This window comes from Bubalus kerabau, chromosome 17 (assembly GCF_029407905.1).
Source record: "Bubalus kerabau isolate K-KA32 ecotype Philippines breed swamp buffalo chromosome 17, PCC_UOA_SB_1v2, whole genome shotgun sequence".
In the NCBI taxonomy this organism is placed as follows: Eukaryota; Metazoa; Chordata; class Mammalia; order Artiodactyla; family Bovidae; genus Bubalus; species Bubalus kerabau.
Window position 1 is genome coordinate 26,917,312 of NC_073640.1, and position 16,887 is coordinate 26,934,198.

At 38.6% G+C, this 16,887-nt stretch overlaps 1 protein-coding gene and 1 non-coding gene across 2 annotated transcripts in view; one reads left to right on the forward strand and one right to left on the reverse strand.

The window, feature by feature from the left end:
• The window catches only part of LPCAT2 (lysophosphatidylcholine acyltransferase 2), a 68,197-nt gene that overhangs the window by 23,504 nt on the left and 27,806 nt on the right, over positions 1-16,887 (forward strand). The window contains exons 9-11 of the mRNA XM_055551897.1: positions 4,259-4,341; positions 7,577-7,702; positions 9,585-9,738. Of these exons, the coding sequence (XP_055407872.1) occupies positions 4,259-4,341; positions 7,577-7,702; positions 9,585-9,738 (363 nt within the window). The remainder of the gene's footprint in view (positions 1-4,258; positions 4,342-7,576; positions 7,703-9,584; positions 9,739-16,887) is intronic.
• On the reverse strand, positions 6,221-6,292 carry TRNAG-GCC (transfer RNA glycine (anticodon GCC)). Its single transcript has one exon. It is a non-coding gene; the product is annotated as a tRNA-Gly (tRNA).

Consider the following 16,887-nt stretch of genomic DNA (forward strand, 5'->3'; position numbering starts at 1 on the left):
AAGAAACAAAAAAATTTTTTTGTCTCATTGCAGCATGTGGGATCTTAGTTCCCTGACCAGGGATTGAACCCATGTCCCCTACAGTGGAAGTGTGGCGTCCTAACCACTGGACTGCCAGGGAATTCCCAAAAAAGTACTTTTATATTTGGAGCCAGCATGGTCACCTTGAGAAATTACATAATTTTTCAAGCAGCTCCAAGGACTTGAACATGAATTTGTAGTAGCCTCAGCCAATGAGGTTTTGTACCGTTGCTGAGCATCTCTCAGTTAGCATCACTCTCTAACAGGAGTAGGAAGGCAGGATCAGGAGAGTTGACTGAGCATGTGATTAGCACCCTGCATGTGGCGGAAGTGGCAGATTTAGGTGACAGAAAGTTCATATAGAAGTGTCTGACTCCCAAAGTCCAGTGTAGACAGGCAGACAGATGTTGCCAGGAGGGGATGGATAGAGAGGGATGAATAGGTGCTGAGAGAGACCATCAGGTTCTTGGAGTTTCTGCATAACTAGGTTAAGGGAGGAGTAAACACTGATAGATAATGAGAAAGTCTCATGGAAAACCTTGTCAGAGGAGGAGATCAGAATGGCCAAGGCGGAGTTGAGAAGGGTATCTATGGCTAGGTGAAGGGGCTGTGAAATCAAGATAGGCCATCAGTGTGGATACTGAGGATAGCAAGAGAAGATAAAGGTAGAAAATTTGTGGTTGGGATCACTGGGATATTTAGGTGTGTATTAGGGTTCAGTGATAGATAATGGCAATCATGTTACCCTCTCTCTGGCTGATCTTCCTTCCAAATAAAAGATATGTTAATACAGTGAACCTTGAATGACTTTGTACAAATTGGAAATGTGATATAGAGGACAAAGTCTTCTCCAAGGAGAAGTGACTTTTTAGAATTTCCACTGAATGGCTTCTCAGAAGGGTTGGGGGCCTCCAAGACCTATGAGTGTCAAATCCAGGCTGTTAATTATTTTGGACTGTTAGTGGAATTTGTTTTTGTGGAAAATACTTCCTGCACTAAAAGCAACCAAACTCATAGTTCTTTGTATTGTGTTCGGTTAGCAGTGTAACAGCAATTTATTTTTTTAGGGTTTTCAATATGTGCTTTTATGACCCACCAATCAAGTGTATTATAAATGATCCTTTGGCTTTTTAAAAATGAATAGTTATTCGACAATTTAAAATTTTAATTGATCATATTATTTTGTTAGTTTTTCTGTGAACATCTCTTTTAACATAGTTTTCTTCCTTGGATTTTATCCCAAGCAACTGTAAGAGATTTTAACTTGAACATGATGGAGGGAACTTTTGGAAATATTTATTTGCATTGTTTGTTGCTCTGGATATATAAGTGATGTGGGGACCTCTGGTGGCTTAGTTTATTTTTCCAGCTTAAAGAATGACTGGGTACTAAGTGAAAAGCTAGACTTAGAAGTGCAGTTGAAAAGGACGGAATCTAGTCAATTTTTCTCCTTTGACAGTAGAGGTAATTGAGGCCTATAAAGGCTAAATGACTTTTCCAGGATCTCGCATAGAAGAGCCAAGGCGTCAACCCAGGCCCATGCTGTCTCCGCACTGTGACATTGTCCTCTTGAAGAGGATGTTAAAAAAAAAAATGTGAGAAGTAAAGTGACATTATCCTATGATTTCTGTCCATTTTATCCTAAAAATGTCCCTTGGGTCCATTCTGGCCTCTACATCCTCCCTCCCTCTGCTCATGTTATTACCATCACTCACGTTGATTGCAGTTGTCTCCAGGGCTCCTCCCTGCTCTGAGCCTCTTCCCCTTTGGTTATCCACTCCCTGCCACTGAAGTTACTGCTCAAAAACTTGGACCTGGTCATTTCACTCCCTTGTTCAAACTTTATCTCTGAGTCACCATTGCCCGTAGGCTTCTTAAATATGATTAACAGGCTTGAAAACAGATCTGTGTGAGTCCGAAAGTGGTGTTATTTATACAAATCTTTACTTTTCTTTCAAGCTGTGACCTGGTCATTTGTGTGTGACCTTAGCTATATTGTTTAACCTCTCAGAGCCACATTCTTTACCTATCAAAGGGAAATGGGGAGAATTTGCCTCATGAAATTGTTGAAAGAGTTCATCACATAAAACCCTTTATATAGGAATGGATAAAGAAGATGTACATATAGACAATGGAATATTACTCAGCCATATAAAGGAACGAAATTGAGTCATTTGTAGAGATGCGGATGGACCTAGAAACTGTCATACAGAATGAAATAAGTCAGAAAGAGAAAAATAAATATCATATATTATTGCATATATGTGGAATCTATAAAAATGATATAGATGATCTTATTTGCAAAACAGAAATAGAGACACAGACACAGAGAACAAACGTATGGGTTGGGGGGAATGGATATAGGGTGGGATGAATTAGGAGACTGGGATTGAGATATATACACTATTGATACTATGTTTAAAATAGGGGAGAACCTACTGTATAGCACAGGGAACTCTACTCAGTGCTCTGTGGTGACCTCAATGAGAAGGAAATCCAAAAAAGAGGGGATATTTGTATACCTATAACTGATTTGCTTTGCTGTACAGTAGACACCAACACAATTATAAAGCAACTACACTCCAGTAGAAGTTAATTTTTTTTAAACCGCATATAAACTACCCAGCACACAGTAGGTGCTTGAAGGATGGTAATTCTTATTGTGAACTTAGTTCACTGTATCATACATTTCTCTCCCACTGCATGAAGACCTCCTTGAGTGCAGAACTTTCGTGTCATGTTCTCAAGGCTTAGTGCAGTACCTGGAAGATACCAGGTGCCTAAGCAGTACTTTTTAAATGGAAATGAGCCATGAAATCTTGAGCAATTCATTTCATCTTTGTGAACCCCAATTCCTTATGACTAGAATTGAAAGGATTAGTGAAATAAAGCAATACATATTAAACACTTAGCATGGTGCCTGGTTCATAATTGATGAACAGTAGCTATTGACAGGAGAAGGCAATGGCACCCCACTCCAGCACTCTTGCCTGGAAAATCCTATGGGCTGAGGAGGCTGGTGGGCTGCAGTCCATGGGGTCGCTAAGAGTCGGGGACGACTGAGCAACTTCACTTTAACTTTTCACTTTCATGCATTGGAGAAGGAAATGGCAACCCACTCCAGTGTTCTTGCCTGGAGAATCCCAGGGACAGGGGAGCCTGGTGGGCTGCCGTCTATGGGGTTGCACAGAGTCGGACACGACTGAAGCGACTTAGCAGCAGCAGCTATTGACAAGATCATGCTTATCCTCAAAAACTCAAAATCAAGTGTTAGCTTTTCTGTAAAACCTCTTTGATTGCTTTTTCCAGCCCCTTGACCAAATTAATCATTTCCTGTCACTCATGCTCATACTCTAGGAGAGTTGTAAAATATGACAGGCCTTGGGCTGAATCCTGGTCATGTGACCTATATAACTTTAAGTAAGTTAATTAAGCCCTATCATTAAGGGTAATGATAGTTAGTGTGTGTTGTGTCAGTCTACCCTATTAAAATATGTATCTTCTTTAGAGCAGGATTTAGGGTCCTGTTCTTACCTGTTACATAGTAGGTGCTCAAAAAATCTAAAATGACTTAAATACAGTACCAAAACCTTGTTAATGTTAGAAGACTATAATCAAAAACAAGGACAGTATCAATGAGGTATCACAGAATATCACGTGGAGAAAAAAAGTAAAATTTAAAATGATAAAGGAAAACATGATGTTAGACAAAAGATAGAAAGCCCACATAGGGTTAAAAAATAAGCAGAAGAAATGATAAAACAAAGTTTGATCAAGTGATAAAGTATGACTGATATAGGAATGGATAGAGAAGATAAACTGCAAAGAACAAAGTGCTACTCCTAATAACATTTTCAAACACAAAGGCTGGGTGGGAGAAAAGGCAGCTTTGAGAATAAGATCTGAGCAGTTTCAGGTTTACGACTTCCAGAATTCCAAACATTGACTCATTTCATCCTCACCACAACCAGGGATGTGGGTGATCATAGCCCTCTTTTTAGAGTTGAGGAGACAGTTCAGAAAACTTAAAGGTCATAATAGTTAACATACAGAAAGACCCAGAGCTTGAATTCACATCTCCTGAGTCCAAGCACAGTGTGTTCTTTACATTCTATCTTGTAACCTGTGTGCTAGAAAGGCAGGGGATTTCATATAATGACAGCTTATAAACTAATTTATTTAGCAATTAAAGTATTAGGCCTCACGATTGTAATGGAAAGGTTTATTTGCCTTTCAGTTTATGCCTGTTCAAGTACCAAGTGATGAAGAAAGAAGTGATCCTGTCCTTTTTGCCAGTACAATCCGGAATGTAATGGCAGAGTAAGTATCTATATGTGATTGTAATCAATAAATAGTTTTTAAATTATTGGTAAATGACATTTACTATTGTTTGAAGTTTTTGTTTTTTCTTTCTGAGGGCCTCATTCCCCAACTCATTTTGGTAAGGAAAAAGAATGTGCCCAGGAATGTAGTCAGTAAGACAGTCTATAAATATTTTCCCAGATGTAACCCCAAACTATTGGAAATGTGCCTCTGCCAGAATGGGAGCAGGAAGGATACATGACCCAGAAGAAACCAGCCAGTGACTTCCAAAGGATGGATTCCCCCAACCTGGCCTGTCACCATCAGACAAAGGATGGTCTGAGCAGTTCGTGCCATGACCCACCTTCTATCCTCTCAGCCTCCATGTAGCTGCTGAGGCCGGGTGTTTCAAAGGCATAAATGATTACAGCACTGAAAAGGAAAAAGTCTGCAAGGAATGCACTAGCTGCCTAAAAAAGGGGAAAAGTCACCCTCACTAAGGGGATGGCTGTAATTTAGGATTTAGAAACTGCAAAACATAAGCCAAGTGTTTTCCTGCACATAAAGGAGTTTTAACTGATTGCTCTTCTGATTATATAAATCTCCTCCTATAATGAAAGAGTGTTATATTGAGTTCATTTTTTCTCAAAAACCCTAATGAACTTTTTGGCCAACCCAATACTGACCCCACCACCCAGGCAGTCTCAGAGCCCTCCAGGTGTGTACATGCTTTCCCAGCACCACCTCCCTCAGTCATGTCCAGCAGTGGGTTTGGAGCTAAGAAACCAGCTGTATTTATTCTCTTAGTGAAAATGCAATGAGAACTCTGAATTTAGCTTCATAGCTGAATTTGGCATTATAAACAGGATTATATACATTATATCAGTATGTTTATATTGTATATATTAATACTTCACAGGAAACTAACTTTATTTTCAAAAAAATAAATGTCTAAGTCTTTGGCTGAAAAAGTTTTGTTACTCTATGTCCCAGCATGTAGTTGATTTACCTAGTTTCTTGAGCAGCTACAAAATTTGCTTTGATATTGTTTTCTTCCCTCTTCCCTTGTGTTTTCATAGTAGCTTATGTCCAAAAGTTAGGAAGGAAGATAAGTAAAAGGAAATGACATAATTTATATGAGATATTTTGGCTTCCTGAAATGTCTAAAAACATTTTTGTGTGTGTGCCTAAAAACAGAGGAAGGATTTGTTTAAGCATCCTTTTCCTGGATTTGGAGGCGTGGAGGTAGAAGGGCCTTGGATAAAGAATAAGGAAGCAGATTTCCCTGGTGGTCCAGTAGTTAGGACACCGTGCTTCCAGCACAGGTGGTGCGGGTTCAATTCCTGTTTGGGGAACTAAGATCCCATATGCTGCATAGGGTGACCAAAAAAAAAAAGAGCAAGAAAGACCTCAATTAGTTGCACAAGCTTGGACAAGTTCCCTCCAAGGCTCCTTTCCTCATGAGTAAAAGTGGGAGTTCTAATCCTTGCTTGGCCTTTCTCATGGTTTTGGTTATTATGAGAGTCAAGTAGGAAAGTATTTGTTGAATGCATTTGAAATGGAAAAGAGCGAAGTCAAAGTAAGTCATGGTGCTCGACCACCAATAAATATTTACCAAGCGCTGTGCTAGACCATTTACTTGTGTTATGTAACATAATCTTCACAGCAGCTCTGAGACAGGTAAGGAACAGAGGCTCTGAGGGCAAAGTGTTTTGTTCAAGACCATGGTGGATAGTGAGAGTCTCTGGCATGCATGCTCTGTCACTAAGTCAGGTTCAACTCTTCTACGACCCCATGGACTGTAGCCCATGGACTGTAGCCCGCCAGGCTCCTCTGTCCATGGGATTTTCCAGGCAAGAATACTGGAGTGGGTTGCCATTTCCTTCTCCAGGGGAACTTCCCCACCCAGGGCTTGAACCTGGGTCTCCTGCATTGGCAGGCAGGTTCTTTACCACTGAGCCACCAGGGAAGTGAGTCTCTTGACTGGGATTCAGAGCCATACTTCATGTTACCAAAGCCCAAGTTCTTGACTGTTTTGTTCTGTTCACTGTTATAATTCCTGAAGTGTTTTTTAATTCTTCATATTTTTTACACCAAATAGTTATTAATCAAAACAGCTTAGTTGCAGGTAAGAAAAAAAATGTTTATTCATATTGCATTCATTGAAAATTTAATGTTCTTAGCCATGATTCAGCAAAATCAAATAACAGCTGATGACATAATGTTATGATTGTCACTGAATAGGTGTGAATAAAACTTTAGCCAAGAGGGATCTGCAGGAAATTTATGTACTGTACAGGTGTTCTTCTTGTCACTCAAGTGTCTTTTCAAGTTCTTGTTAATATGTATTTTTGCCAAGTCTGATTCCCTATTAGTAGATCTCTGAGCAGGAGGGAGGTAGTTGGAGTTGTGCACCTCTTTGAGGATGGGAGGGTGTTTAGGTTTGTAAGAAATATGATCCTATTATCAGTTCTGTTCAGTATTTTTTGAAGATTGCTGGGTAGCAAGAAGACAATCTTCAAACTTAAAAGATGAAAAAATGCAGATGACTAGTGATCTGTATAAACTATTCACTTATAATATCTAGGTGTCATTTATCTGTTTAAATAGCATGTCCATAGGGATTCTTAGTTGGTCCTTAAAATAACCCGGGTTATTTTAAGGAAATATTTAAAATATTTTATAAAATAACCCGGGTTATTTTAAGGAAATAACCAGGGTTATTTAAGGAAATGGCAGGTTGCCATTTCCTTCTCCAGGGGATCTTCTTGACCCAGTGATCAAACCTGTGGCTCCAGCCATCTCCTGCATTGTAGGCGGATTCTTTACCACTGAGCCACTAAGGAAGCCCACAGTAACCCAGTGGAGGAAGTGACTATTCCTACGCACAGATGAGAACAGCGAGGCTTAGGTTAAGTGCCAAAAGTTCCACAGCTGGTAAAAGACTCCATAGAGTCTTGAACTTAAGTTTTCTCATTACTTTCCATGGACTGAAGTCAACTACTATTATCATTGTAGTCAAAACACAAAAATGGTGAACTGGCAGAGCACACAGACATGAGGAGATTGACTTGGGCCACAGTAAATCTGTGAAGTAAAGAAATATGTGTCTTTGGCAATAACAAGCCAAAGCCACTGGTTCAAAAGGTAGTAAATACTTTTCCATTTACTGTTTGTTGACCAATTCAAGCTTACTGAAAAATCATCACCTTTTTAAAAAAGTTGAATTTGTTTGCTTTTTAATACTTTATAGAGCTCTGAAAATTCCAGTAACAGATCACACCTACGAAGACTGCAGATTGATGATTTCAGCCGGCCAGTTGACACTGCCTATGGAAGCTGGGTTGGTGGAATTTACCAAAATCAGCCGGAAATTGAAGTAAGCATATTTTTAAATCACCACACTTTCCTAAAGGTGTCTGAAAGAGATCTGAAATCCTGTATGTTTATTTTCTCTGGTTTCATTAATGCCCAGCTCTAGAACCTACATGATGTTTATTAGGAAAGCCATTTAGTTTATACAGTTTTGTTTTTTAAAGAAATGCTACTTCAGAAATGTTTGTTAGTAGTGGGAGAACAAGAGATAGTAAACATGGGTCAGCACAAATCTGCCTCTCTACTCAGAATGGCTCAGAGCAGTCAGTCAGTCCTGCCACCTTCTTATGAGAAGTATGGCATCGGGACTTCCCCGGCTGTCCAGTGGTGAAGACTTTGCCTTCCAATGCAGGGGTTGGAGTGCACCCCTGGTTGGGGTGTGAAGATCCCACATGCCTCACAGCCAAAAAATCAAAACATAAAACAGAAGCAATATTCTAAAAATTCAATGAAAACTTTAAAAACGGTCCATATAAAAAAAGAGAAGGATGACACAGTTATATAGTACTGGCATGAGGTGGTCAGAACTTCTCATGTGAAATAGGAATTGACTTGTAGAGTAGCAACTCTGATCATCATTACATTTTAAATACTTCCCTAGATCAACCTTCTCCTTCTGGGCACATAATTTTTTGTGTTTTTTTTTAAGGCAAAATACTCTTTTGTGATTTTATGATCTAGTTTAAAACTGTTTAGAACATTCCCTTTGTAGTTCATGGTATGAAGGTGTAGCTTCCTCATCCCTCTCTGATTACGGTTCATTGTTTTCAGCTGCATCAGGGATCTGCAGAATTTATTACTTCAGTAGACCTTGGCATCCTCTCTTGGAGGGAGCTGCAGAACCAGTTACTGTATTAAAGTTCAAAAATAAAAAAAATATTATGGGAGCTTCTGTAGTGGTCTAGATTAAGAATCTGCCTGCCAGTGCAGGGGGCATGGGTTTGATCCCTGGTCTGGGAAGATCGCACATGCCAAGGAGCAACTTAGCCTGCGGGCAATAACTACTGAGCCTGAGCTCTGGAGCCCATGAGCCACAACTACTGAAGCCCATGTGCCTTAGAGCTCATGCTCTGCAACAAGAGAAGCCACCACAATGAGAAGCCCAGGCACCGCAATGAAGAATAGCATCCGCCCTCACCACAACTAGAGAAAGCCTGAGTCCAGCAACAAAGACCCAGTGCAGCCACATATAAATAAATAAATAAGATTTAAAATGAATATTTTTTGATAATTGATGTAGGAAATACTATTTATATCTTCTACATAAGAATGTTGTGATATTATATTTTTACAATATGCCTATAGATATGAAAACTTTAGTTAGTCAATGAACTTAGATGTAGAAGTATGTGTTAAGTCACCTGTTTAATTCTATAGGATGTGATATAAGCCACAGTATATTTTCCAGGGTTTTAAAGTTTTTTATAACTAACATTGGAGGAAGTGTGCATAGTCTAATGAATCCCCCATCACAACATTTTGTGAAATGTGAGCCCATTATCAGCTGGAAAACACCTTGAAAGCAAGAATTATATCTTTTTTTAAAACAACTCAGTAAGTATTGTTGACTTACTAAGTACTATTTAGATTAAAATGTGAGTCCTTGTTTTCTTCTCAGGAATCATTTATTATCCTACCACATTGCTCATCCTCCCAGTTACTTTTCTTTCTCTCAGATACTTGGGATAATTACAGTTATGCTAATACTCTTAAAAAAAAATCAGAAGTCTGTAATCATATCCAATATGTGCTTTAAAATAATTCATTTTATTCTCCTTTTCAGATATTAACACTTCAAACACAGACAGATGAATAAAATAGCACTCACAAAATGTCCATGTGGGTTCTGAAGGGCTAATAACGTGTCTTCATAACTCTTTGTTTAGATTGGATTGGGATGGGATTCGAAAGCATTTGGATGAGTATGCCGCTATTGCAAGTTCCTCAAAAGGAGGAAGAATTGGAATTGAAGAATTTGCAGAGTATTTGAAGTTGCCTGTTTCAGATGTCTTGAGACAACTTTTTGCACTCTTTGACAGGGTAGGTTAAAGTTTAATCTTTAACATTTTTATTTCACAAGTCCCCGCAGAATATAAATCAGCATGGCAGGCATTAGAAAAACTTGCTAGGTCACTGTTAAAGAACAAGACTGAGCCCATAGTTGAATTGCATGATTTTGATTTTTTCCCCTTAACAGCAGTAGTAGTAGCACTAGTAGTAATAATAATAGTAATAGAATCATAATTGTGAATATGTGTATGGCAACAATTATGAGTGTCTATTTTTTATTTTTATTTTATTATTGAAATATAGTTGCTTTACAAATGTTGTGTTAGTTTGTGGTGAATCAGCTATATGTATTCATATATCCCCTCCTTCTTGAGCCTCCTTCCCATCCCACCCCCCCAAACAACTGTGGTTTCTGTTTCTTTTAAACACCAGGCCAGAAATAAATATTGTCACCATATAACCATATTTGTGTATAGAATTGGAAAGGTTTATATAATTATCAAGAATTTTAAAATTTATGTCAAAATCATACGTTGATGACATTGGTGGCAGTATTCTATTCTGAAGGTTTCTGGACTTTCCCCAAAACATCTGAAGACCAAATAGATTTTAGTTTATTTATAACAAAGTTTTTAATTAAAGCTTGACTGTTTGTCCTTATAGTGGGGATTCAGTTTTCTGCTTATGAATATGTATCTACATGGAGTTAGATAACTGAATTGTCAGAAGTTTCCTTAGGAAAAATGCATCAAGACTTCAAGTTCTCTCTCTTTCAATTTGTTCTTTTAATATGTAAAACTTACAGTAAAACTCACTTTATGATTATAGTTTTGTGAATTCTAACAAATGCGTAGAAGCGTGTAACTACCACCACATTCAAGATACACAATAATTGGGGGGAAAATTCCCTGTAGGTATGCTTTTGTAGTCAGGCCCTTCCCTCACTTTTAACTGCTGGCAGTCACTCTATCCCTTTAGATTTACCTTTTCCAGATGCCATACAAATAGAATCATTTAGTATATCCTCTTGGGTCTGGCTTCTCTCATTCAGCATAATGCATCTGAGATCCAGCCATATTGTTGCCTGTATCAGTAATTTGTCTCCTTTTATTGCTGAGTGGTATTTCTATTGTGTACCACACTTGGTGTATCCATTCCCCAACTGAGGAACATTTGGTTTCCAGCTTAGGGCTATTATGAATATAACTGTTCAAAGTGTTCACATATAGGTTTTTGGGTGAATGTAGATTTTCCTTTCACTTGGGCAAACACTTAGGATTGGTTAAATAATTGGGGTTGTGATCTTTTTATTTTGCATTCATTCCTGAAGGATATTTTGGTTGTACATATATAGAATTCTGTATAGAGTTCTTCCCTTTCAACAATTTAATAATTTCATCTTTTGCCTTCAGGCCTCCATAATTGCACTGCTTAACTAGTTGTTTTTCAACTGCCTCCTGCTGCTGTATTTTATCCAGAGATAGTGCTTGCTTCCCCCCGCCCCCCCCTTCTGTAGGGGAAAGGGAAGTCTTTAAAAAAATTTTTTTTTACATTATTATTATTATTTTGGCTACAAGGCATGTGGAATCTTTAGATTCCCCGACCAGGGATTGAACCCATGCCCCCTGCATTGGAGGCAGTCTTAATGCCCCTGCAGTCTTAATCACTGGACTGCCAGGGAAATCCCAGAAGTAGTGATTTTTGAATTTCAATGAGAGTCTGTGATTGTAGTGAGAAGGAGAGATAGGCTGCCCTGGGATCATTCCATCCTGGCTGGCACCAGAAGTCCCAGTTCTCTATCTACCACTGGGAAAAGATACTTTGCAAAGAAATTATAGCTTGATGACAGAAACCAGGACAGAGCTTGCTTTTTTTTCTTCTTACCCAGAGCTCATTAATGTTCCTAATGACTTACTCTGTGATCTCTTAGATGAACTATTCTTTAACATGAAGCAGATAAGCAACCGTCTTCTGTATGGATTGTGCAAACCTCCCTTCCGGGCTTGCTGCAGCATACAAATAATCTTTCCTTGTCCAGGAAAAGGTCATGTATCACTGCAATGGTGCTGCTAAAAAGTGTAATGAAGATTTAAGGGAAAGGAGAGATAAATTACTAGATGTAACTGTGCAAATTGGGAAAAGAAAGGCTCTTTTCATTTGTACCATTACTTGTGTTTCTATGAGATTTATATAGCATCTTTTGTTATGGCTCTGGGAACAATAAAAGCAATCTTAAAGTTTTTAGAAATATGAACTTGGTGACAGGAAGGAATATGGCAGGGACATACAAATAAGGACAGAAAGTGCGGAAATGGAAAGTGACGTGAAACAGGGACCAAGGAAGTTCAGAGCACGGCAGACGTTACGCTTGTCAAGATTTTTAATCAAGATTAAAAATAATCTCTATAGAGGTTGCCCCGCCTTTCAGGTGTTGAGGTGTCATACCAGCAGTAAGAGGATTGTGTTGACACCAGTTCTGTCTTTTGATGACTAATGATACCTGCCAGTGGCCTCATTGTTTCTATAGCACTGGATGTACGGGAAGATTTGGGAGTAGGGAAGGGAGTGTAAACCAAGGATTACAATAAACCCTAGTAAGCCAGCGTGACTCACTCTGAGCTAGAGAATACAGTTGACTCCAAACAGTTTGGAGACTGGTGAGCCTTTGTGGCCAGTGTGATCAATCACAATTTTGCATGCATTCCTTCATTACATACCAATTATTTCTGTGAGTTTTCTTCATTTCTTTGTGTAGTGTGTAGACTTGGCTTTAGATATAGACCATGATTTGGTCTTTAAAACACTTTTGATCTCCAGCACCCTGGAAGGTAGAGAAGATAATCTGGAGAATTAACAAAGAATGCATTTGACCTTTCTTTCCTTCTTCCTTTCCTTCTTTCCTTTCTTTTCTCTCTGTCTCTTCTTTCTCTTTCCTTTTTTGTTTTTCATATACCTGCATGTCTGAGCCTGTGAAGATTTGCTTTGTTTTGAGAAGCTGAACTATGCAGTCCTTGCCACACCCTGTGCACATCCCTGTTTCCAGGCTCTCTTTGAGAGATTTAGCTGGGGAATGTGTGTGTATGTGTGTGTTCCACAGGAAAGACAAAGAAGTTCAGTAATGTCATAGTTTGTTTCTGTCTGAGTAGCTTATCTTGCTAAACTCAGTGTTTATGAGGGGTGGGGGAGGAAGAAGGGTGGGAAAGAGAGAGGGTGGGGTGTTCCTCTTGTTCTTTCAGTAGCTATAAATTTTTGCAGGGCAGAGGGCTCCTCCCATGTGCCTTTCCCCATTGATCCTCCTTTTCCCCTTTTTTCTTTACTTCTCTCAGTCTCTCCCCAAGTCTCGTGCAGTTGTGGTTGGTATTTGGGGGAAGTAGAGAGACCTAAGTATCTCTCCACATTCCCTTACTCTTTTTTTCCCACATGCATTCCTGGCTAGTCTGCAAAAAGCTTCTTAACGATTTTCATCTCAGTCTGGTTCCTGAAAAAAAAAAAATTCTGTCTATTCAGTTCCTTCTGATAGTCTCACACATTCCTTTAGATTGTCAGATATGTGATGGCAGATAATTTAAAGGTTCAGCAGAAATGTGGCCTTCATGATCCAAAGCATGGCATGGTTCAGTAGTTTGGGATCATTTCCTTAGGAGAAGTCTCATCTCTTTGACAAAAAAGGAAAAATACCCTTTTGCTCGTTAGGTTTCATTCACCCTCTTTATTTTCCTGAATGTACACTGAACTGTCTAGATCAGAGGGTGATTTGGATTAGTCAAAAAGTTCAGATGAGTTAGAGTTGAGAGCTGAGACAATAGTTTAAAATAGTGGCTTCTCAATATTTTTTATATTCATAATTCAGTTTTCAAGACTAGATTTTTTGCCAGCACTCTCCAAGGGATTTAAATGCACTTAATGGGACTGAGAAACAATACTGGCTAAGTCAGAAATAATTATAACACAGTCATTTTTACAGTTATAATAGTGTCCACACAGCATCACTTTATTTCATTCATTCTTCAGTGCTGTATCCTTGAGCTGAACCTGTGCCGCCCTGCCAGCAGTATTTTATATACCCATGAGACAAAGTTCTCAAATGTGTTAGGACGCATGTTGTCTCTTTGTTACTAGTTTGACAATATACCATGTTATCCACCTCTTACTAGGGACAAGTCACATCTCGTCTAGGCTACATCTCATGATACATTCAGTGTAATGCTCCACCTGGCACCCATCACCATGCATATGTATATGTGTGCTCAGTCATGTCCAATTCTTTGCAACTGCATGGACTGTAGCCCTCTAGGCTCCACTGTCCTTGGAATTTTTCCAGGCAAGAATTCTGGAGCAGGTTGTCATTTTCTACTCCAGGGGATCTTCCCAACCTGGGGATTGAACCCACATCTCTCGTGTTCACTGCTGGCAAACCTGTATTTCAACAGTTAGCAGACTTTTTCAGCAAAGAGCTAGATAGTAAATGGTTTTGACTCTGTGGGACATTTGGTCTTAAACTTTGAGCACAACTTGCACAACTGAATAAAACTGTTAATCCACCCCACTTAGAAAGATTTTTTCTGTTTATTTCCAGTCACTTAAGCCTCTTAAGTACCCTTTCCTAACTCTCAGCATGGAAATCTGTATAATACAGCACCCTACCTTCTCTCCCCAGCACCCTACAGGGAATGGCAAGCAAGGATGCTTATTATTGTTAGCTCATGATTTAACACTTGAACTAATGTCAAGAACAGGGCATACAGGAAGAACTTGGGATAAAGAAACACATGCATTCCACACAATGAGAAACAGTCCTAAAAGATCTCCAGAAAATTTGTAATAGTCAAAAGTGCTGGATTGTCAAAGTGCTAAAGTACACACACATCTTTCCTGTCTAATATTTAAACAAAGTACATAGTAAAACCAGAAGAATTAAGTACTGGCTAGAAGGCAGAAATGGAAAAAATCATACTTTTCACATTTTTTTACAAAATGGAAATATCTAAATTTTCTTAGCCTGTGGTCTCTCGTGTGCATAATGGTTTTGGTAAAAAGACTGAACTTGTGGCAGACTATAGCTGAGTGATTAGTTCCTGTCATCTTTGTAGATGAATGATATACCACTAATTAGAAATGGGGAGGATGTCAATAAGAAGTAGACAGATATGGCGAGAATAAAGATTCAGAGTGACCTCTTTTAAATCAAATGTGGAACAGTGGTCACCATGAACCCTGACTGCAGTCCTTCAATCCAGTCCTTAAAATTTACCAGCATATTTTATTTTCATCTGTTTAGAAAATATAGAAAGTAACAGTCAGTAAACTACACTTGATGGATGAGATCCAGTCTGATGCTTGTTTTATAAATAAAGCTTTATTGGGGCACAACCATGCTCATTTATTTACGTACTGTCCATGTCTGCTTTCTTACACGATGCCAGACATGAATAGTTGCAACAAAGAGTGAAGTCTTCTATCCTTTAATTTTTAATTGAAATATTAGTTGACTTATAATGTTGTGTTAGTTTCTGGTGTACAGCAAAGTGATTCAGCTATATTTACATATTCTTTTTCAGATTCTTTTCCATTATAAGTTATTATAAGATACTAAATATAGTTCTCTGTGCTATATAGTAGTACTTTGTTGTTTATCTGTTTTACATACAGTAGTAGGTATCTGTTAATCCCAAACTCCTAATTTACCCCTCCCCTAGCTCCCCTTTCTTCTACCCTTTAAACTTCCAGTTCAGGTTTGATATGTACTTAAATATTTCATAACTCATGTGAAAAGAACTCATCTTGATTCTAGTCTCAATTAATAGAATTTGTTATATGAAATATACTGTAAAGCTCATATGATATAATTAACAGAAGAAGGATATAACTTTCTGAGTGGACTAGATGAACATTTCTATCCAGTTGTACAAGCCATCCTGAAAGTTGGACGGTCCTATATGACCAACCATTTCCCTCTTCAGTTCTCAGGTTAACTCAATCCCCCCGTGTAGTCCATCATAATATTGGGTGGGCCAAAACATTCATTTGAGTTTTCTGTAACATTTGACTAACCCAATATTTTCCCTCCCTGAATGGTCTAAATATCCTTTTTTTTTATGTACTAAGAATTTTTATTGGATTATTGTTGCTTGGAGGGGAGGAAATGGCAACCCACTCCAATAATCTTGCCTAGAAAATCCCATGGACAGAGGAACCTGGCAGGCTACAGTCCATGGAGTCGTAAAGAGTTGAATACAACTGAACATACACACACACACAGTTGCTTTACAATGTTGTGATAGTTTCTGCTGCACAGCAAAGTGAATCAGTGTTCATATATCCCCTCTTTTAAGGATTTCCTTCCCACTTAAGTCACCACAGAGCACCCAGTAGAGTTCCCTGTGCTATACAGTAGGTTCTCATTAGTTATCTGTTTTATTTAGAAATATTCTTTCAAGCATGAGAATTATATGCTTTCTTTTTGGCTTCGCAATGTGAATCTACCGAGGAGACACTTAGAGGAAACAGGAAGGAGAGGGCATTGATTAAAGCTTAACTTTTTTATTGGAGCAAGTGAGCAGTTGCTGGCCTCCTCAAAGAGTGTAAGGAGGTAAAGAATAGGGCTTTGTAAAGAGCAAATTGTGTCAGACCAATTTAATTTCCTCCTATGACAGAGTGACAGTCCAAGATGATAAAGAAGAAATATATATTATCTATATGGACTCTAGAAAGGCTTTTGATTTCATGCAACATGACATTCTCATCAATAAATTAGGAAGGTCTGGTTCAGATCATGTTGCAGTGAGGTGAAAGCCCCACTTGACAGAGAGGCTTCACTGAAAGTGGGAGCCGTGTGTCCTTCTGGGTTTTACCCACTGCAGTCCCCCAACCTTGGAATTCTGTCTGGAGGAGCAACATACTTGATAGGTTGTCGAAATACTTTTGAAAACAAGACAGTACATCAAAGCAAAAATAAGAGTAAGTAAGGATGTCTTTAAAAGTTATAGAATCAGACCCAAGAAAAAGATGAGATTAAATTCATATATTGCATAAAACTACTCAGGCATGAGAAGGAAACAATGCAAGAATGAAGCTGCTACTTCATAGCACATGAAGATCTAGACTCAGAATTCTAGAGCTGAAAGGATGATTAGTGTGAAATTGCCCATCTTCCTCATTTTGCAGAAAGCTTCCAGCTCA